The sequence below is a fragment of the Giraffa tippelskirchi genome, chromosome 4 (genome assembly GCF_054371585.1).
Source record: "Giraffa tippelskirchi isolate mGirTip1 chromosome 4, T2T-mGirTip1v1.2.pri, whole genome shotgun sequence".
NCBI classification, from domain to species: domain Eukaryota; kingdom Metazoa; phylum Chordata; class Mammalia; order Artiodactyla; family Giraffidae; genus Giraffa; species Giraffa tippelskirchi.
Genome location: NC_137278.1, coordinates 195,720,323 through 195,743,171, shown reverse-complemented (window position 1 = coordinate 195,743,171; position 22,849 = coordinate 195,720,323). Strand labels below are relative to the sequence as shown.

Here is a 22,849-nt window from a genome sequence, read left to right as displayed (position 1 = left end):
ACATGGAACAGAATAGAGAGTCTCAAATAAGACAGACATACTTGCCCTTCTGCTTATGATGAAGGCAGCACTACAGTGGGGGAAAGAGTCTTCAGAAAAAGATTCTGAGTCAAGTGGATGTCCATGTGAAACCTGACCTTTATCTTACACAGATATCAATCTCAGAAGGAATGCACAATAATATGCAAGAGAAAAATAGTAACATTTCTGTAAGATACTCTTAGAGAGTGTTTTTATGATCTTGGAGTAGGCAAAGTTCTCTTTTAAAGGATGTGAGAAGCATTAAATGTACAGAAAAATGTTGGTAAGTTATATTTATATAAGATTGAGAAATAAGTCCGTCAAAGGACACCATTTGATTAAGAACATGAAAATAAAAGAGCAAGGGTTAAACATGGAAAATAAGTAACACATATTTGCATCCAAAGACATTGTCATGGTAAGTTGTAGTATCATATAAATAACTCAGATTTATACTGTCAGTAGAATGAATCAGTACATGACCAAGTGATCATTCAAAGCATACTCTACAGTAATAAAAAAAAAAAAGTACTACAATAAACAACATCATGTGAGAATCCCAAACATAATTTTGAGTCTACGAAATTAGATACAAAAGATGAAACATACTGCATCATTTTATATAAAGTTCAAACATTGATAAAACTCTGTATGTTAGTAGAAGTTAGGTAAGTGTTTTTCCCTGTCGAGGAGGGAGGACACAGTTACTGGGTGCAACAGTGACTGTGGTGCTGGGGATACTCTCTTTGTTGCTCTGGATTAGGGTTCATACTGAGGTCTATACTTAGGACTCCTACATTGCTTTCTACGATTTTATGTAAGCAGGATGTTGCTTAAAAATATATTATTCCCCTTCACACTTCTTACCCTGATCTGAAAAATGAATGAACAAAGAGAAGATCCATATTTCACCACAAAATATCTGACTTTGAAGGCCGTTTAACCTCACTCTGTGTTCTTGGAGACATTTCACTCCAGGAGCATCTTGAGTACCATTAGTCCTTCACCCTCTCTTACCTGAGCAGATCACAGAGGCCGTGTTGCCATGGGAACAGTCAGGACCACCCAGGGCAGTCACAGGGCAACTCCACAGGAAGGACTCCGCCCCTGAGCAGTGAAATCGGGCTGTTAAGATCTGATCTCCTCCTTCCACAAAGTGTGGTCCTCTAGGAGTGGAGATGGCGACTCCACAGCCGAGTTGACGACAGACAACATTGGCATTGGCCAGACTCCAGTGGGAGGCACAGAGCGCTCTCCATCGTCCAGAAATGTTCATCTCCACCTGCCCCTCACACTGAGAGGAGCCGTTTGTCATGAGCCGGACTTCTGAGTATGCTGGTAGAAAAAGACATGATTTCAGCAAAATCTCATGACTTTCTCACCTGAATAGGATGTTCACAGAGGTGAAAGGCCTGACCTGCATCTCACCTGAACAGACAACCTGAGCAGCTCCACTGTGGTGACAAGTGCCCCCTGGACAAGGCGCTCTGGGGCAGACCCGGAGCTCAGGCTCCTCCCCCTCACATCTGAACTCTTCCGCCCAGACCTGGCCATCGGACTCTCTGAAGGGCACGTGTCCCAGGACAGACACAGCCTTGCCGCAGCCCAGCTCTGCACAGATGACCTGGGCAGTGGGGATTGTGAAGTTCCCGTCTGACACTGATGTCCAGGCTTTCCCAGAATGCACTTCTACTCTCCCTGAACAGGGTCCTTCTCCTTCAGCCAGACGCACAAATCCTGAAAAGAAACAACGACAAACCCAGTGAGTGTTGATGGTACTGACTTGGCAGTTGGAGACCGCACATCACAGACAGTGGTGTGAAAGATTTTCTTTTTAGGAGTGGAGCATGAAGAGAGTCTCTGACAGTAGGTGTCATAATTGAATTTTCATGAGCAGGTTTCTGAAGAGAAATCCAGAAGGATTACAGGGTCAGTTTGGAATGGCTGAATCCCAAGAACATACACTTTGAGACTGGTTAGAAATGTGAATTCCTTGGTCTAGGAGCCTGGAAACTACAGAGCCCAATTCACATCATTGGAATGGCTGAATACTGGAAACACATCTTTTAGCATTGGTTGGAGAAGTGAATTTCTCATTTAGCAGCCTAGGACCTACAGATCCAAGATAATATATAATATGCAGGCACTTGAATGTAGAGATATGCAGAACAGAAGCCACCCAGAGGGACGTGGGCTATGAGATTAGAGACCTAGCATCCAGACAAGCTTAGAAAGTTTTCGTGGGACTTGTGGGGCTAATATTCTGACCAGTTTTCTCTCCCAGGAGCTAGTCCTCAAGTGACTTAGGTTAAGGAAAGTCCTGAGGCTGGATGCATGAGGGCATGCCAATGTGTAGAAGGGTGATGGCTTCAGAGAAGAAATATAGACAGTATCACTAATTCACATTTATGTCATCACATCTCATCTTTCTGATGCTTTTCAACTGCAAAAAATTCCATGAATTCCTTCAGAGACCTCAGTGGGAAAGAAAATGAGTTAAGAAAGCCCAGAGAGTCATAGAGAGAGAGTCCCAGTCATTTCTCTTGAAATCCTAGGATTTGTCAAAGTATCTGGGAGTGTGTTCTCAGTGAGTGTTTACCAGACAGCTCAGTTTCCAGATCGTCTCCTATTAAAGGTTTTTCTTCTGAAACAGGACTCATAGAAAATGCCAAGGGCTGATAATAAATGATTTTAATACTATCATTGTACAAATTCTAACCACAGAAAAATATGCATTCTTCTCAAGCACACATGGAATATTCTCCAGGCTAGGTTACAAATAAGTCTTAACAAATTCAAAAATATTAAAACAATTCCAAGCATCTTTCATGACCACAATGGAATGGAACTAAAATTCAATAATGATTAGAAAACAGGAATTCATGAATATATAAAAATTAAACCACACACTCATGTTTTAAGATTGTTTTCCTATTTCTATAAAGAATGTCATACACAAAAATAAACTCAAAATGGATTAAAATCTAAACATAAGACCAGAAACTATAAAACTCCTAGAGGAAAACATAGGCAAAACACTCTCCAACATAAACCACAGCAGGATCCTCTATGACTCACCTCCCAGAATATTGGAAATAAAAACAAAAATAAACAAATGGGACCTAATTAAAATTAAAAGCTTTTGCACAACAAAGGAAACTACAAGCAAGGTGAAAAGACAGCGTTCGAAATGGGAGAAAATAATAGCAAATGAAGCAATGGACAAACAATTAATCTCAAAAATACACAAGCAACTCCTGCAGCTCAATTCCAGAAAAATAAACGACCCAATCAAAAAGTGGGCCAAAGAACTAAACAGACACTTCTCCAAAGAAGACATACAGATGGCTAACAAACACATGAAAAGATGCTCATCATCACTCATTATCAGAGAAATGCAAATCAAAACCACAATGAGGTACCATTTCACACTTGTCAGAATGGCTACTATCCAAAAGACTACAAGCAATAAATGCTGGAGAGGGTGTAGAGAAAAGGGAACCCTGTTACACTGTTGGTGGGAATGCAAACTAGTACAGCCACTATGGAGAACAGTGTGGAGATTCCTCAAAAAACTGGAAATAGAACTGCCATATGACCCAGCAATCCCACTGCTGGGCATACACACTGAGGAAACCAGAATTGAAAGAGACACATGTACCCCAATGTTCATCGCAACACTGTTTATAATAGCCAGGACATGGAAGCAGCCTAGATGCCCATCGGCAGATGAATGGGTAAGGAATCTGTGGTACATATACACGATGGAATATTACTCAACCATTAAAAAGAATACATTTGAATCAGTTCTAATGAGGTGGATGAAACTGGAGCCTATTATACAGAGTGAAGTAAGCCAGAAAAAAAAAACACCAATACAGTATACTAACACATATATATGGTATTTAGTCAATCGGTAAAGATAACCCTGTATGCGAGACATCAAAAGGGACACAGATAAATAGAACAGTATTATGGACTCTATGGCAGAGGGCGAGGGCAGGATGATGTGGGAGAATGGCATGGAAGCATGTAAATTATCACATGTGAAACGAATCGCCAGTCCAGGTTCAATGCATGATACAGGATGCTCGGGGCTGGTGCACCGGGATGACTCAGAGGGATGGGATGGGGAGGGAGGTGGAAGGGGGGTTCTGGAAGGGGAAAACATGTACACCCATGGTGGATTCATGTCAATGTATGGCAAAACAAATACAATATTGTAAAGTTAAAAAATAGAAAATAAACTAATTTAATTTAAAAAATTTAAAAAAAAAGAAAAAAAAGAACGTCATTAGGATTTAGATAAGAATTACATTAAATCTGTACATCACTTTGAGAAGTACAGGCATTTTAACAATATTAATTATTTCAGGTAAGAAACACAGAATGACTTTCCATTGATCATATTGTCTTTAATTTCTTTCATGAATGTTTTACAGTTCTAAAAGAAGATGGCATGTTGCCAAAAAAGACGGAGGAAACAGAAGGAGAAGGAGGAGGAAGTGACCAAACAAGCCATAATTTGCAGAGTTCCAAGTTGAAAAAGCCTCAATATGGATAAAACATGTAAATATTTGTGGGAAACACTAGTTGAATAGGTTGTTAGCATATTACATCACCCTCTGCTCCTCTCATCTACCACCTAAGCTGCTATCCTTTCTCATTTCTCCCACTTCAGACAAGCAAACACCATTTTAAAAGATACAGATGGATGGAGAAGAAAATCAGAAAGGATAGCTACTGCTGAAGAAGTAGGATGTAGGTGGGGCATATAGCAGGCAACGTGGGATCAAGGAAGTTTTGAAACTAAATGAGGAAAACCAAAATAAAAATTCATCATTTGGTTATCAAAGGAACATATTTTGAACTGAATGAAGATAACCCAATGAAAAACTTCATTTAATTCATCAAGTACAATTCCCTGATTTCTGGGTGTGTTCTGATTATTTATTTCTAAAGTTCTGCCTGGTAAAGGACTGCTTAGTGATGCCCAACATCCATCCAAAAAATTATTAGAATTTCCAAAAGAGAAAAATGTAACCCATAACACATTTTTAACAAGCAATCATTTAAAACAGCTTCAGAAATTACAGAAATGATTGAATTGGCTGAAGAGCTCCTTAAATCCCTAATATCAATATGCTTAATGAAGTATAAAAATAAACAGGGAGAAAAACTAGGAAAAATTTTAAAAATATAGTATTGGAATGAACATTTATTTGGATTAATTACACAAGAGACTAGACATTGCAGAATAAAAGAATTGGGAAGTAAAACACAGCAGTAGAGACTATCTAAACTGAACAAAAGAGAGTAAAAAGGCAGAAAAATATGAATGGAAACTCAATGGCGTGTGGGATAATGTCAAAATATATAAAATATGTGTATTTGGAGATTCAGAATAAGGGATGTGCAGAAAAATATTAAGAAAAGATAAATGATATTTTCCCAAATTTATTGAAAACTGTAAACCCACTGATCCAAAAAGCTAAACAAACCCCAAACAAGATAATGAATCCATTCTCAGAAAACTTGACAATGTAATTACTGAAATTCGACGAACAAAACAAAAATTTCTTAAGAGTGGCCAGGGAAGTTTGACACATTATATACAGGGAACAAAAGGATAAGTATTATTTACTGACTTTTTGTTGGAGGCAATGAAAGTCAGATAACAATGTAAAATCATATTTAAAGTATTGGGGTTGGGCATTTGTTACCCTAGAACTGAATGACCTGTGAAAATACTTTTCAAACCTGAGTGAAAATTAAAATGATTTCAGGTAAATGAAAGATGGTAGAATTGGAGGTCACCAGACACACACTACACAAAACTGCCTCAGAAAGTTCTTCAAGCTAAAGGGAGATGACAGCAGATGAAAACATGGATCCACTCAAAGCTATAGAGACTGTGCTAAATGTTGATTCTCTATTAGAAGATTTAAGGCAAAAATATTAGCAACAAACTATGAGATCCATAATAAATTTATAAGTAGAATGTATGACAGTGACAGCACCAAAGACAAGAACAGGAAAGTGGAAGAAAACTATAGTGACTGACATTGCATGTTGTGACCTTATATCATTTCAAGGTAAAATGTAATTAAAGATTAATAATTCAACTTTGGGCTTCCCAGGTGGTTCAGTGCTGAAGACTCCACCTGCCAATGCAGAAGATGTGGATTTGATCCATAGTCTAGGAAAATCCCACATACCACGGAGCAACTAAGCCCATGCACCACAACTAGTGAGCCTGTACTCTAGAGCCCAGGGGCCACAACTACTGAAGCTTGTGCATCATAGAGCCTGTGCTCCACAGCAAGAAAGGCCACTGCAATGAGAAGCTTGTGCCTGCAACTAAAGAGTAGCCTCTGATCTCCACAACTAGAGAAAAGCTCATGCAGCAATGAAGACCTAGCAGAGCAAAAAAATAAAAATTATTTTCAAAATTAAAAACAGTTAAACATTATAATCACCTAAAAATCTGATACGATTAATAAACCAACAGAGTATTTAAACTAAAATGATAAAATATACTCGAAGATTAAAATAAGAACAAAGATATAACAAATAGCAGGGAAATACACTTAAACACAATTATATCAATAATTACATTAAATGTAAATAATTTAAGTACTCCAAATAAAAAACAAGATAATCAGACCAGATAAAATAAGACAAAACAATATACTGTCTACAAACATATATGTGTTTAAATATGAACACAGAAACATATTAAAGAGGTAAAAATTACATACCATGCAAGCACAAATCAGAGAAAACTGTATATAATATCTAAATTAATATCATACAAACTCAGACTATAAGACAAAGAATGCATTCAGAAAAAAGAAACACTTTATGATAATAAAATACAAAAGAAATTATATAGTATCGAAACTGGTGGGTTAAAAATAAAGTGATGCTTAGAAGAAAATTTAGAACCTTGATGCTCGTTGATGATTACATTAGAATAAAAATAGAACCAGAAGGAAATGATCCAAGACTCCACCTTAAGAATCTACAAAAGCAACAGCGATCATAACTGAAAAAGAGGAATGAAAACTGAGTATAGAAATCAATTAAGAAGAAAGCAAAAACACATTCAAGAAAATCAATAGAGTCCACGAATGATTCTCTTAAAAAGAACATTAACACTGATAATCTTCTAGCAAAACCAATTAAGAAAAAAGAGGGAACACATTAACAGCACCAATAACAAAAGGTGGAATATTATTGTAGATCTTCCCAACTTCTAAAGATATGAGATATGAACCAGTGTTACTAATTTGAAAATGTTTTGTAAAATAGGCCAAGTCTTTGAAAACACATTACTTGTGAAACACAACTCACCAAAATCTGATACAAAAAAAAGAGAAAAATATGAGTAAACATATTTGTTAAATAAACAGAATCCATAGTATAAAAATTTTCCACTAAGGAAACTGCCAGCTACAAATGCTAGCACTTCCACAGAGCTCAGAAATGAGTCCCACAAGATAAAGGAAGAGAGGGAGGGAAGGAATGAGGGCAGGAAGGAAGTGTAACACAGAGGCTGTGGTGAACCTATGAATTCACATGCATCTTTCCAACCCTTCCCTCCTGCAATCCTTGCATCTTCATCCCCTCACCATTTTGCACTTCAGTACTGTAGTCCCTGGTGGCTCAGAATATAATCAAGACTCTGCCTGCAATGCAGGAGACCCAGGTTTGATCCCTGGGTGAGGAAGATCCCCTAGAGAAAGAAATGACAACCCACTCCAGTGTTCTTGCCTGGAGAATCTTATGTTCCCTGGGGTCGCAGAGAGTAGGAAGGACTGAAGCAACTGGGAACACCTGCACCACAGCCCTTCACAATCTGTGTGTTTCCTCCAACGTCTTCCTCCTGAGCCCCATGGAATCTCCTTATTTCAAACAAGCTTCTCTACATTCTTCTCTGGTTATTGTTTCCTAAACACGGTACTTCACTTTCAACAATCACGACTGAGACTGAAATGTCTCTTCCATACCTGACTCCTAAGGTTGAGCAGAAGAAACTCCAAGAGTTCAATTTTGATTAAGATAATGAAAAGACATGCTATTCCAATCTTATCTCTGCTATATCACTACCACTTTGACTTATCATCACATCATTAAAACATGTCTGAAAATACCGAAAAGACAGTCCAGGGGGAGGAAACTAGTGACAAAAAGAGAAATAGAAGAAACCTGGAACCGTTCATAAAAATGTGAGAGCCTAAGTTAGAGCAATGGTAATCAGGGAGCACAAACCACAATCAGGGTTTAAATATCAGAGCACTCTCCAATTCTCTACTTTCAAGTGTATCTTAACTGGAATTAATATCAAGACATCAGTTTTCTTAGGATGATAACATTGGGACTTCTAATTTCACACAAAGTTCCAACATCACACACTCCATTTTCATTCAGATGCTGATTTATCAAAATAAGGTAGAGACACCTGTAGTGTTTCCACAAATTTATCTGCAGTTGGAACCATGATTAGGACATTGTGACACTAAGGAAGGTTACTTGAGATGCCAGACAACAGGTTTCTGTAAAACAAAAGTTTCTAACTAAAATCCAAATGCACCTTGAAAATAATTATTTTTAATAAGAATAATAAAGAGAATGGAAGAAAACATTTGAAGAGATGGATAGATTTTTGACATAAGTACTGTAACGGTTTCACAAAGGCATACTTATCAAGCAGTCTTGTATGTCAGTCGTACCTCAATAAAGTACTCTTTAAAAAGGAAAAGAATTGTCTTCTTAAGGTCCTCAACTAGAATCATCAAAGATCTGCTGAAGGTGAGATTAGAAAAGATCACTTTTCCAATGATCTTCCTCGACATAAACACCCAAGAGCTGATTGGCTGTGACTGCTAAGGACCTACTGCAGATGTCCTCAGGGCTCCCCTGTCCCACCATCTCATTAGATAGGCTGATACTATCCTAAGACCAGCCTTGTACCTTAAGGAATTTACTGTGATAACTAACAATATCTTCCTCCAGTCCAGCTGTTCTGATGTGATTAATAACCTGGACATCCAATCCGCCATTGTGATAACAACTAGAAGCATCGCTGTCAAATACTGTGAGCACCCATTCACACTCTAGTTTCACTGTGTCTTTACTGCATCCACCATGGCCCAGATCAAACACACTTAGATAGGGACTGAGCACGTCTTAGGAGTCACTTCAGGTCCTCTTAGCTTCAATCCAGTTCTGTTAAGTCACTCAGTCACGTCCAACTCATTGCGACCCCATGAACCACAGCACGCCAGGCCTCCCTGTCCATCACCAACTCCCAGAGTTTACTCTAACTCATGTCCATTCAGTTGGTGATGCCATCCAACCAGCTGATCCTCTGTCATCCCTTTCTCCTCCTGCCTTCAATCTTTCCCAGCATCAGGGTCTTTTCAAATGAGTCAATTCTTCACATCAGATGGCCAAAGTATTGGAGTTTCAGCTCAGCATCAGTCCTTCCAATGAATGTTCAGGACTGATTTCCTTTAGGATGGACAGTTTGGATCTCCTTGCTGTCCAAGGGACTCTCAAGAATCTTCTCCAACACCACAGTTTAAAAGCATCAATTCTTTGGTGCTCAGCTTTCTTTATAGTCCAACTCTCACATCCATACAGGACTACTGGAAAAACCATAGCTTTGACTAGACAGGTCTTTGTTGGCAAAGAAATGTCTATGCTTTTTAATATGCTGTCTAGGTTAGTCATATCTTTTCTTCCAAGGAGCAAGCGTCTTTTAATTTCATGGCTGCAGTCACCATCTGCAGTGATTTTGCAGCCAAAAAAAAAAAAAGTCTGTCACTATTTCCACTGTTTCCCCATCTGTTTGCCAGGAAGTGATGGGACCAGATGCTATGATCTTAGTTTCTGAATGTTGAGCTTTAAGCCAACTTTTTCACTCTCCTCTTTCACTATCATCAAGAGGCTCTTTAGTTCTTCACTTTCTGCTATAAGTGTGATGTCATCTGCATATCTGAAGTTATTGATATTTCTCCCAGCAATCTTAATTCCAGCTTGTGTTTCATCTTGTCCAAAATTTCTCATGATGTACTCCGCATATAAGTTAAATAAGCAGGGTGACAATATACAGCCTTGATGTATTCCTTCCCTGATTTGGAACCTGTCTTTTTTTCCATGTCCAGTTCTAACTGTTGCTTCTTGACCTGCATACAGATTTCTCAGGAGGCAGGTCAGGTGGTCTGGTATTTCCATCTCTTGAAGAATTTTCCAGTTTGTTGTGATCCACACAGTTAAAGGCTTTGGCATAGTCAATAAAGTAGAAGTAGATGTTTTTCTGGAACTCTCTTGCTTTTTCAGTGATCCAACTGATGTTGGCAATTTGATCTCTGGTTCCTCTGCCTTTTCTACATCCTGCTTGAACATCTGGAATTTCACAGTTCATGGACCACAGCCTTGTCTAACTCAAGGAAACTATGAGCCATGTTATGTAGGGCCACCCAAGACAGACAGGTCTTAGTGGAGAGTACTGACAAGACATGGTCCACTGGAGAAGGAAAGGCAAACCACTTCAGTATTCTTGCCTTGAGAACCCCATGAACTCTTAGCTTCACTGCCTCTTAAACGTGATGTGCTTCAGCTACTGTGTTGTAAACTTCAAGACTTCATTTTCCTGTTCCCTCAACATCCCTGCAAATGTGATGTTAGCTCCCCATTCGGTTAATCAGGTGCACCAGTGTGATGAGACTTTTCCCTACCACAAGTCCCACTTCTGGCCTCCTCTGACTGTGACCTAGGGACATTTAAATGCACCATTGAATTTCTCTCACAACTTTTCCTTGTGTAACTGAACCATGACTTCCAATATTGTCACTTGTCCATGGGTCTTCACATGCCCTCTGGGGTCACCATTGCTTGGTTGAGCCTCTTCTATTGGCACATCCCCCACATACCAACCTGATGGAGTGTGGTGACTCTGACTTTTAGGACCTATGAGTATGATAAACCTTGTTGCCTACAGATCTCCTATGACCCCCTCTCCCAACAATGTAGCCACACCCTACTGACCAGTCAAAGAATACAGAACAATTACGATGATGAGACTATGTCACAGAGGTCGAACCCAGAAGCTGTATCTGTGTGAAACTTTTGACCTCACCTCTGCCTCCTGTGACACATAACAAAGACCCTTCACCCAAGTATATTCTAAAGGCTGTATCTGTAATCTCGAGTCATTCTGGTAATAAGACAGACGCTTTTCCTGCTAGAGATCCCCACACAGACCAGACAGAACTTACCTGAGCAGACTACTCCAGCATCCCAGTCATGGGTATAGCTATTATTACGATAGTCTTTAATATTAGAATGCCTACAGTCACTGACAGTTGACTCTGCCCCTTCACATGAAGCATACAAAAGCCAAATGGGGCCAAGTCCTCGTCCAAAATGAGACCCTCCAGGAATATCAACGGCAGCTCCACACCCCAGCTGTCTGCACACTACAGATGCATCCTTCAAGCTCCAGTTGTCATCATCCACTGTGCCCCATTCTCCTTGGTGCTTCACTTCCACTCTGCCCTCACAGCGGTGGGCTCCATCCTTCAACCTCAGCTCCAGAGCTGCAAAAGAGACACAGACACAGGACACAGGAAAGATTTTAGGAGACTTGCAGTGGTATAAGTATTTAAAATGTTACCTCTCTGAGGAGCAAAATAGTGCATGGGATATAGTATTTCCTGACCTCTGTGGTATAAACATTCCCACCATGGTCAACTTGAAGCTCCCAGTGATAGCTCCGTGCTCTTCCTGAACACGGAGCAGGAAGGGAGGTACCAGGTATTTCTTAGGAGCCTGTAAAACCAGCTCCAGGGACACAACCGAGGACAGGCCTTCAGAGACTCTGGATGCTGCCCTCCCTGTAGCTGTGCCCAAGGCTACTAAGGCCCAGCTTCCCCATCTCAGTTACAGCTCATGGCCCGGGACCCAGGGAAGAATCCTCCCTCTCCTTCCCTGTCCATAGGGAGCATCTCATCCAGCTTAGGAACAGAGGGCTGGGGTAACAGGCTCCAAAATGTCCTGGTTATTCCTGCCATCTGGTGTTCATGTCTTCGTGTAATTCCACACTCCAATGTACCTAGTAACATGCATCTAACAAATGGAATTTAACAAAGGTGATCAGATGTCACTTTAGCAATTAAGTCATAAGATGACTCTGGTTTCTGCATGTAAAAAGGAGTTCATTTGTAGGAACATCATAGATGGAGACAATACTAGTGTTCATTTCAGTTCAGTTCAGTCGCTCAGTCGTGTCCGATTCTTTGAGACCCCATGGACTGCAGTACGCCAGGCCTCCCTGTCCATTACCAACTCCCAGAGTTTACCCAAACTCATAGCCATTAAGTCAGTGATGCCATGCAGGCATCTCATCCTCTGTCACCCCCTTCTCCTCCCACCTTCAATTTTCCCCAGGATCAGGGTCTTTTCAAATGAGTCAGTTCTTTGCATCAGGTGGCGAAAGTATTGGACTTTCAACTTCAGCATCAGTCCTTCCAATGAAAATTCAGGACTGATTTCCTTTAGGATGGACTGGTTCAGCAACATTTAAAATTCTCTTTTTATGAGCACATGGAAATAGTAATACTTCCTTGCCTGTTTGAAGTTAAGCATAACCATGTTATCTGGCTCATTCAATGAAGTGGGAGAACGAATGATGTCACTTCCACATAGAAAGATTTAAGAGCCAGTATGTTTTTCTACCGCAGCAAATACTACAGCCTTGTGTTGTAGTGGGAGCATAAGAAAGTGGTGGAGCATTCAACAAACTGAGTGCTTGAAGAATTATGATAGCAGAAGTCCTGTCAAAGTAAACAGAACCTGTCATATAAGGATAAATTTGGGGGTTTTGTTACTATAACACACCTAGCTTACTTTTACTAAAATGGAAAATAACAGCAGAAAATTGACAAAGAAAAATACTAAGATAAACACTAGGTATATAAAATTGAGAAACATCTATACTAACATCTAAATACCCAAGAACAAAAAGAGATGCCAGGGTAGAGTAAATTGAAGCCTTAGATTTACTGAGAGAAAAAAATATGCCAATCTAAAATTCTACACTCAAAAATATTCTCTCAAAGAATAAAGACCTTAAATGTGCCATTATCAAAATACTGATGTAGGAGACAGCAGCCTCCATTCTCTTAAAAAAGACCAAAAGTTAGACAGTGATCAGTAATTAATACAGCTCCAGAAAGATCTGGAGTACTCAAGAAGTTTGACCATGGCAAGACACTGTCATTTTAGTGGCATCATTCCATCCTTCAAACCAGCATCACTCAGTGCCAAGAGTTCCAGGAGAGTTCCTCTCACCAGGAGGGTAAGAGCAGGCTGAATAACCAGTGTCCCAAGACTTTGGGGGCACCATATGAAAGTCCTGCTTCAGGTTCACTTCCCACAGACCTGCAAAGCTGAGCCAGTCTTATAGAGATGGCTAGGCATAAGAAAGAAGAGCCAAGGACCAATAACAACCACATGGCAGGAGAAATCACAGTTCATAGTGGCCTGCTCTGCAGACAGATGCAGCAGATTTTACCCCTGAAAGAATTAATAACCAGCACAGATGATGGTTTCCAGTAGTCATGTATGAATGTGAGAGTTGGACCATAAAGAAGGCTGAGCACCGAAGAATGGATGCTTTCAAACAGTAGTGCTAGAGAAGACTCTTGAGAGTTCTTTGGACAGCAAGATCAAACCAGTCAATCCTAAAGGGAATCAATCCTGAATGTTGATTGAAAGGACTGATGCTGGAGCTGAAGCTACAATACTTTGGCCACATGATACAGAGAGCTGACTCATTGGAAAAGCCTCTGATGCTGGGAAAGACTGAAAGAAAAGGAGAAGAGCAGCACAGGATCAGATGGTTTGATTGCATCACCAACTCAATGGACATGAGTTTGAGCAATGAGCCATTGTTGGTCTTGGCCTTTGCTGCCTTCCTAGGCCTTCCCACAACATGAGCACCTGCAACCATCATCTCCCCCACAGAGGCACTTGCAACAGACCCCCAAAGCCAAATGTGTACACACCATTGGCTCTGGCCACCACCACTGCTGGTCATGATCCCTAGGCTTTGGAACCAGAGGTGCTGTTGAGGACACCAACAACCATTCCAGTGACGGTAGGCCCCCTGCAACACTTGTGAAACAGCACACAGTTGTCAATGCTGTGAATGTCAGCAGCCTGAGCCTAACGGGTCTCATGCCCTCCCAGACTCAGTGCCACCTTGTGTCTCTGCACTTGGCACCCTGGAGTACATTCCAGTGTTCTCCTATCCAGAGGTGAAAGGCTTTCTGTACTGAAATCAGGACATAGATTCTGGTAGAGGTGACTGCTTTTTTAAATGTGCAGACATCTACAAGAGAATAAGACATCAAGAAGAATCGGGGAAACAAAATCCCACCAAAAGAATGCATTAAACCTCCTGTAACCTGGTCAAAGTAATGGAGATCCAGGAAATGCCTGACTAAGAAATCCAAATAATACTTCAAATGATGCTCAGAGAGTTCCAAGAGAACTCAAATATTTAATGATACCAGGAAAAGGATACAAATAAAATAAGAAGAGCAAAAAGACATATAAAATGTTTTTTTAAAAAAGAACTAACCAGATATTTTGCAGCTCTCTGATAGCTCAGTGGTAAAGAATCCGCCTGCAATGCAGGAGACCCCGGTTCAATTCCTGGATCTGGAATATACGCTGCAGAAGGGGTAGGCTACCCATTCCCGTATCTTGGTCTTCCCTCGTGGCTCAGCTGGTAAAAATCCACCTGCAATGCGGGAGACCTGGGTTCGATCCTTGGGTTGGGAAGATCCCCTGGAGAAGGGAAAGACTACCCACTCCAGTAAGGCATGGAGAATTCCATGGACTGTGTATCCATGGGGTCACAAAGAGTCAGACATGACTGAGTGACTTTCACTTCTTCAATTCTTCAACCAGATATTTTGAAGCTGAATAATAAATGAATGGGCTTCCCAGGTGGCACTTGTGGTAAAGAACCTGTCTGCAAGTGCAGGAAATGTAAGAGACTCAGGTTCAATCCCTGGGTCTGGAAGATCCCCTAGAGGAGTGCATGGTAATCCACTTCAGTATTCTTGTCTGGAGAATCCCATGCACAGAGGAGCCTGGTGGGCTACAGTCCATGGGGTCACAAAGAGTCAGACTTGACTGAGGCGACTTAACATGCACAATACAATGAGTAAATTGAAGAATTTAAAACAGAGATTCAACAACAGACTTGACCAAGGGAAAGAAAAAGAAAAAAGAATCAATGAGTTAGAAGAAAGATCAGTTGACGGCATCCAAATAGAGGAGCCAAAAGAGAATGAAAGGAATATAGAAATCCAGTGGGAACTATGGACACCATAAAGAGAAACAATGTATGGACTGGAGTCACAGCAGAAGTAGTGAAGAAGAAAGAATTAAGAGCTGAGGACTTCCCTGGTGGTGTAGTGGTTAAGAATCCACCTGCAAATGCAGGGGACATCAGTTCAATCCCTGGTCCAAGAAGATTCTACATGCCACAGAACAACTAAGCCAGTGTGCTACAGCTACTGAAACCTGTGCACCTAGAGCCTGTGGTCTACAGCAAGAGAAGCCACCGCAGTGAGAAGTCTGTGCACTGCAGCGAAGAGTAGCCCCTGCTTACCGCAACTAGAGAAAGCCTGCATGCAGCAAGGAGACCTAGCACAGCCAAAAATAAATAATTAAAAAAGAAAGAAAGACCAGCTGTGAATTTCCAAACCTGGCGAAAGATCTGGACATCTAGGTTCAAGAGGCTAATAAGTCACCCCAAAATTTCAATCCAAAACAACCTTCTCCAAGACTCACAGAATAAACTGTCCAAATGCAAAGACAAAGAGAGAATTTTAAAGGTCTAAAGAGAAGAAAAAAATTCTGTCATGCAAGAGAACTCCCCTAAGGAGACCAGCGGATTTGTCCAAAAAAAAACTTGCTGCTGCTGCTAAGTCGCTTCAGTCGTGTCCGACTCTGTGCGACCCCATAGACGGCAGCCCACCAGGCTCCGCCGTCCCTGAGATTCTCCAGGCAAGAATACTGGAGTGGATTGCCATTTCCTTCTCCAGTGCATGAAAGGGAAAAGTGAAAGTGAAGTTGCTCAGTCGTGTCCGACTCTTAGTGACTGCATGGACTGTAGCCTACCAGGCTCCTCCGTCCATGGGATTTTCCAGGCAGGATTATTGGAGTGGGGTGCCATTGCCTTCTCCGCAGACCACGACAAAAGGATTGATAACATACTCCATTCCCACTGAGTGGACAGCAGCTCCTAGGGAGGGATTGGAGAAGGCACGAGAGAAAGTGCTCCCTACAGAGTCACAGCAACTCCTGGGAGGGGAAAGGACCAACCCAGGCACCCAGCACATCGGGAAACAAGTCATGGGGACCAGGGCAGGGACTTGGGAACTTACACACGTGGGGCTGCACATCAACTGATCTTTACAGACAAGAGGGACAAGTGATTCATTGGAAGGACTGATGTTGAAGCTGAAACTCCGATACTTTGGCCACCTGATGCGAAGAGCTGACTCATTTAAAAAGACCCTGATGCTGGGAAAGATTGAAGGTGGGAGGAGAAGGGGACGACAGAGGATAAGATGGTTGGATGGCATCACTGACTCAATGGACATGAGTTTGGGTAGACTCCGGGAGTTGGTGATGGACAGGGAGGCTTGGAGTGCTGCGGTCCATGGAGTTGCAAAGAGTCGGACACGACTGAGCAACTGAACAGACAAGAGGTCCCCTCTCCTGGCTGGAGGCTTCTTTGCTAGCCCTAATGGACACCTGGTGGGAACAGGTGAGGCCAGCAGGCAGAGCCTCTCACAGAGCCCAGTGCTAGGCAGACACGGCAACAAGCAGAGGGGAGCCTGAGAGATGGGGGAGAGGAGCCAGAGAGAGGCAGGCAGGTGTACGATTACCTCTGATCCAGATACATGCAGCGGCCATAACATACAGCCCTGTGGACACCGTGTGCTTCACAGATCAACAGACTCAGTCCTTGCTCAGCAGCTCCATTCCTCTCACACAGACAGGCTCCACTTCCCCTCACACACACACACACACACACACACAGCCTCACACTCTCCTCACACACCCTGACTCACCCACACTTACTCCTCACACACCTCCATACATCACTTGCACACTACTCACACACTTCACAAACACATACACTCTTCACACCCTCACACACACAATCTCTTCACACACACATACACCCTCACACACTCCTCACACACACACACACTCTTCATACCCTCACACACACACACCCTCACATACTCCTCACCTGCACACATACACACACACAATCACAGAGCCTACAGGAATGAAGACATAGGAAACACAGGGACCCGGGGCAGTGCTCACACACCAGGCATGTGCAGCGTGTGGGAAGAGTCCAAAGTTCCAGCTGAGGTCAGTTAGTTGCTGGACCTTCCACACACTGGGAGCCACAGGGACTCCTAGAAGCTCCATGAGAACAAGGGAGACAGTGGAGGGGACTCAGGCTGACCCAGCTCGGTCCAGACCAAACCTCACTGCTCTGTAAAATCTGCCACTACAACCAGTGGACCCCCAGGAGAAGGACCAGTATTCACAGTCAGCGTGGCTCCTTTTCAGTCAAAAACACTGAGACTCGGCTCCACAACTCCAGATACCTTTCCCTTCACCAAGGCATCCACTCCCTGCTATGGACCCAGGACAGCGGGGCAGCTCTTACCTTGACCACCCACCATGGTGCCGAGGAGGAGGACACAGAGTCCTTGGAGGGAGAGGTGTCTGCTCAGAGCCATCCTGACCCCACGTCCCCAAGATCACAGTCCCAGCTGCAGAATCAGCCTGTGAGGTGGCGTCAGGGTGCCGACCGGGGTCTATATAGACCACCCCCTACATCCTCCCTCCTGAGAGCCAATAGCAACACCTTTCACCATTTCAGGCACTATCGGAGGCTGCATCTGCCCCTTTCTGAAGCTCAAACACCAATGAGCTTCTGAATCTTCCACATCTCCTTATATGAGCAACACGGTCCTTTGACCTCCTGCTTCTGTGGTCCTGAGAGCCGGGCCCCATGACTGGGACTGGGATAGAAAAGGTGCATCAAAAACCATGAGTGCCTTTCTCTCTCCTAATCACCCTGGTCGACATCTGCAGACTGTGAGATCTCACAGGGTCTGGGTGTGGGATCTGTTGACCTGTGGAGAATAACTTTTGTAGAATCAAGTATTGATTTTCCCCCGGCACTGAGCTCGGCACTGAGCTCAGGGTGGAAGCAGAGAACTACAAGAAGTCTTGAAATACAAGAATATTTATCAGGTCAGCAGAAAATGAGGGCCAGGAGAACAGGAATTCACAGGTGACTGTGAAGGCATGAAGTGAGACCCATCAAGTTGGGGGGATCAGATTGCATGTCTTTTCCCCCTTCTCAGAATGATCTGGACTGGGTCCTGGAGCACGTGCCTGCATGCTCAGTTGTGTCTGACTCTTTGCAACCCATGGACTGTAGCTTGCCAGCCTCCTCTGTCCAATAGATTTCCCAGGCAAGAATATTGGAGGGGGTTGCCATTTCCTTGTAAAGGGATCTTTCTGACTCAAGGATCAAACCCACGTCTCCTGCATTGGCAGGCGGGTTCCCTATAGGGACATTCAGGCATGTTAAATCCCTTTCCCTTTATTGCATTTCATTTTATGTGAAGTATCTCTTTCAGCTTGTCACTAAATGATGCTGACAGAGAGAAAGAGATTGCTATTAAACGAAACAAAGAGAAAGGAGGAGTCGTCATTCAACTCTAGCCCACCAAAATAGGAGCAGGGATCTCTAGAAGAAAACATGGGGCTTCAGTGATGGCTCAGCAGTAAAGAATCTGCCCACAAAGCAAGAGACGTGGATTCGATCCCTGGGTCAGGAAGCTCCCCTGGAGAAGGAAATAGCAACCCATTCCAGTATTCTTGCCTGGAGAATTCCATGGACAGAAGGGCCTGGCTGGCTACAGTCCATCTTGTCAAAATGAGTTGGACACGACTAAGTGACTAAGCAACGAAAACAAAAAGAAAATTATAGTTTAGAAAGACTAAAGTTTTCTAAACTTCACATGTACCCCCTTTATATGCTGAGAATATGGCTTGATAAGATTCAGAGTACATTTGTATTATAAACCATAACTAAAGAAGACACAAAATATAATTTAAGGGAACAGCTCCAGAGAGATGAGGAAATAGAAAGTCTTCTGCTACATGATAGCTGCAGGCAGGGGACAAAGAAGGGGTGAGTGAAGCAGAGAAGAGAAGGGGGCTCCTGCTGCCTGAAACCACCAATGAACCCACCTCCTCTATTCTACATTTAAGAAGAAAGGTGGCGGCAAGAATGAAATCTCAGGTGGGTTGATGGGACAGATACAAGCAGAAGGGATGATATCCAGTGTAGCCATTGCTGCCTTGTTCTGTTTCCACTCATCAGAGAAGTTCCCAGATGCTCCCCCAGAAGGTAGCCTGGGATGAATAGAGAGACTGAGGGGGGCCATAAGGGATGCAAGATAGAGCGCCCCCATCGAAATTCAAGGTCACTAATGTGCTGCCCCCATTCCTCATGCCCCCTCAGGCTCAAGATTGCCATGATGCAGCCCTGTGGTTCACACAAGCCCACCCTGAGGCCCCCTCATCCTGACTCCATCTTTTCAGCACAGATGTGGAAGGAAGCATCTGTGACACCCAGGCCCCAGAGTCCCTACCAGAGTTCTGAGACAGCTTCATGAGCCACCCGTGGCCCACCTTAAGGTCTCAGTAGGGCCAACACTGAGGGCAGCTGCAGGTTAGTCCACAGCCCTGTCATATTCCCCACCAGAGGGACCCCTCATCCCTGTCAGCAGACACAACCTCTCTGTCTTGCCATGCCCATCCTTCCTACTTGAGACTTGGGAGAAAAAAACAATTGGATACATGCTTTTCTTCCTCTAAATATGCTAATATTTACCCATTATTTATACAAGTCTCACTTCCTTGTCATCTGGTCCTCTCACTCTCAAGCCCCATGACTGTACCTGACTCCATCTCCTTCTATAACTGGACCTTTAACACATTAATGATAAAAACTTATTCTAAATATCAAAACCAAAATTTAAATTCAGTTGCTGAAGTAATACCAGGATCTGCTCAGTCACTTAGAATTTATGCTCTACTCCCTCTAGGCCCAGAGTCATCATTCTTTACCCAGTTATGGACTCCACACCATCACCAGACACCATCAGCTAGACACCTAGAACACAGGACGTGCTTCCTGAGGTCCAGTCATCCCTCCTACAGGGTGACACAGGGATGCATTTAGTGAACCGGATATACATGGTCTTGCCTCAGGATGGAGGTAAGACGTTGTTAGGGGCTCCAGTCCCTTTATAGGAAGGAATGGGCTATAAGGAGCACAGCAAACTCAGGGCTGTAAGGCTGTCCTCACAGCACCCTCTACCCCAGAGATGGGGGTGCAGGGTCAACATGGACCAACTCACCCTCAGATCAAGCTACATCTTCTCTGACACATAAGTAAATCTCAGTGTCCAGTCTCATCAAAGATTTGAAGGAGGAAAGCTTTAGGCAGGACACTAACCCAGCTTTATCCACAATGAGCTTTAGAGAGTGCAGTACAGAAGTCAGGAGAATAGACTCGAGAGCCAGACTGCCTGGTCTTGACTCACAGTTTAGCCACACGCCAAGTGTGGACCTTGAACAGGGTTCTTACACTTTCTGATTAGTAAAAGGAGGGTTATGTTCGTGCCCAGATGACTGATTTTGGTGAGGATTAAGTGAGTTGGCATTAGTATGTGATATTATAACACTAGTTAACAGTAGTACATGTGCTGATGCTAATTTGCTCAGTCGTGGCCGACACCTTGTGACCCCATGCCAGGTTCCTCTGTCCAAGGAATTTTCCAGGCAAGAACAGTAGTACATAGTAGGAGTATTATGTACGACTGTTAACTTGCTTTACTGATGGTTCATATGGTAAAGAATCTGCCTACAATGCAGAGTTCCAAAGAATAGCAAGGAGAGATAAGAAAGCCTTCCTCAGCGATCAGTGCAAAGAAATAGAGGAAAACAACAGATTGGGAAAGACTAGAGATCTCTTCAAGAAAATTAGAGATACCAAAGGAACATTTCATGCAAAGATAGGCTCGATAAAGGACAGAAATGACATGGACCTAACAGAAGCAGAAGATATTAAGAAGAGATGGCAAGAATACACAGAACTGTACAAAAAAGATCTTCACGACCCAGATAATCACGATAGTGTGATCACTCACCTAGAGCCAGACATCCTGGAATGCGAAGTCAAGTGGGCCTTGGAAAGCATCACTACGAACAAAGCTAGTGGAGGTGATGGAATTCCAGTTGAGCTATTTCAAATCCTCAAAGGTGATGCTGTGAAAATGCTGCACTCGATATGCCAGCAAATTTGGAAAACTCAGCAGTGGCCACAGGACTGGAAAAGGTCAGTTTTCGTTCCAATCCCAAAGAAAGGCAATGCCAAAGAATGCTCAAACTACCACACAATTGCACTCAACTCACATGCTAGTAAAGTAATGCTCAAAATTCTCCAAGCCAGGCTTCAGCAATACGTGAACCGTGAACTTCCAGATGTTCAAGCTGGTTTTAGAAAAGGCAGAGGAACCAGAGATCAAATTGCCAATATCTGCTGGATCATCGAAAAAGCAAGAGAATTCCAGGAAAACATCTATTTCTGCTTTATTGACTATGCGAAAGCCTTTGACTGTGTGGATCACAATAAACTGTGGAAAATTCTGAAAGAGATGGGAATACCAGACCATCTGACCTGTCTCTTGAGAAACCTGTATGCAGGTCAGGAAGCAACAGTTAGAACTGGACATGGAACAACAGACTGGTTCCAAATAGGAAAAAGAGTACGTCAAGGCTGTATCTTGTCACTCTGCTTATTTAACTTCTATGCAGAGTACATCATGAGAAACGATGGGCTGGAAGAAACACAAGCTGGAATCAAGATTGCCGGGAGAAATATCAATAACCTCAGATATGCGGATGACACCACCCTCATGGCAGAAAGTGAAGAAGAACTAAAGAGCTTCTTGATGAAGGTGAAGGAGGAGAGTGAAAAAGTTGGCTTAAAGCTCAACGTTCAGAAAACTAAGATCATGGCATCTGGTCCCATCACTCCATGGGGAATAGATGGGGAAACAGTGGAAACAGTGTCAGACTTTATTTTTTTGGGCTCCAGAATCACTGCTGATGGTGACTGCAGCCATGAAATTAAAAGACGCTTACTCCTTGGAAGGAAGGTTATGGCCAACCTAGATAGCATATTGAAAAGCAGAGACATTACTTTGCCAACAAAAGTCCGTCTAGTCAAGGCTATGGTTTTTCCAGTGGTCATGTACGGATGTGAGAGTTGGACGGTGAAGAAAGCTGAGCGCCGCAGAATTGATGCTTTTGAGCTGTGGTGTTGGAGAAGACTCTTGAGAGCCCCTTGGACTGCAAGGAGATCCAATCAATCCATCCTAAAAGAGATCAATCCTGGGTGTTCATTGGAAGGTCTGATGTTGAAGCTGAAACTCCAATACTTTGGCCACCTCATGCGAAGGGTTGACTCATTGGAAAAGACCCTAATGCTGGGTAGGATTGGGGGCGGGAGGAGAAAGGGACGACAGAGGATGAGATGGTTGGATGGCATCACCGACTCGATGAACATGGGTTTGGGTGGACTCCGGGAGTTGGTGATGGACAGAGAGGCCTGGCGTGCTGCAGT

General features: G+C 42.9%; 1 protein-coding gene and 1 long non-coding RNA gene across 8 annotated transcripts in view; one reads left to right on the top strand and one right to left on the bottom strand.

Moving 5' to 3' along the window:
• Positions 1-17,931, bottom strand: part of LOC145544788 (antigen WC1.1) — a 62,003-nt gene extending 44,072 nt beyond the window's left edge. For all 7 annotated transcript variants that reach the window (XM_081587993.1, XM_081587994.1, XM_081587995.1 and 4 more), the window contains exons 1-4: positions 17,804-17,931; positions 11,307-11,627; positions 1,450-1,758; positions 1,039-1,356 (exon numbers count right to left, since the gene is read on the bottom strand). In XM_081587993.1, coding sequence (XP_081444119.1) covers positions 1,039-1,356; positions 1,450-1,758; positions 11,307-11,627; positions 17,804-17,876 — 1,021 coding nt within the window. In that variant the 5' untranslated portion in view covers positions 17,877-17,931. The remainder of the gene's footprint in view (positions 1-1,038; positions 1,357-1,449; positions 1,759-11,306; positions 11,628-17,803) is intronic.
• On the top strand, positions 1,068-5,333 carry LOC145544792 (uncharacterized). Its single transcript, XR_014081648.1, has 2 exons — positions 1,068-3,758; positions 4,464-5,333. It is a non-coding gene; the product is annotated as an uncharacterized LOC145544792 (long non-coding RNA).
• Positions 17,932-22,849: the final 4,918 nt, after the last annotated feature.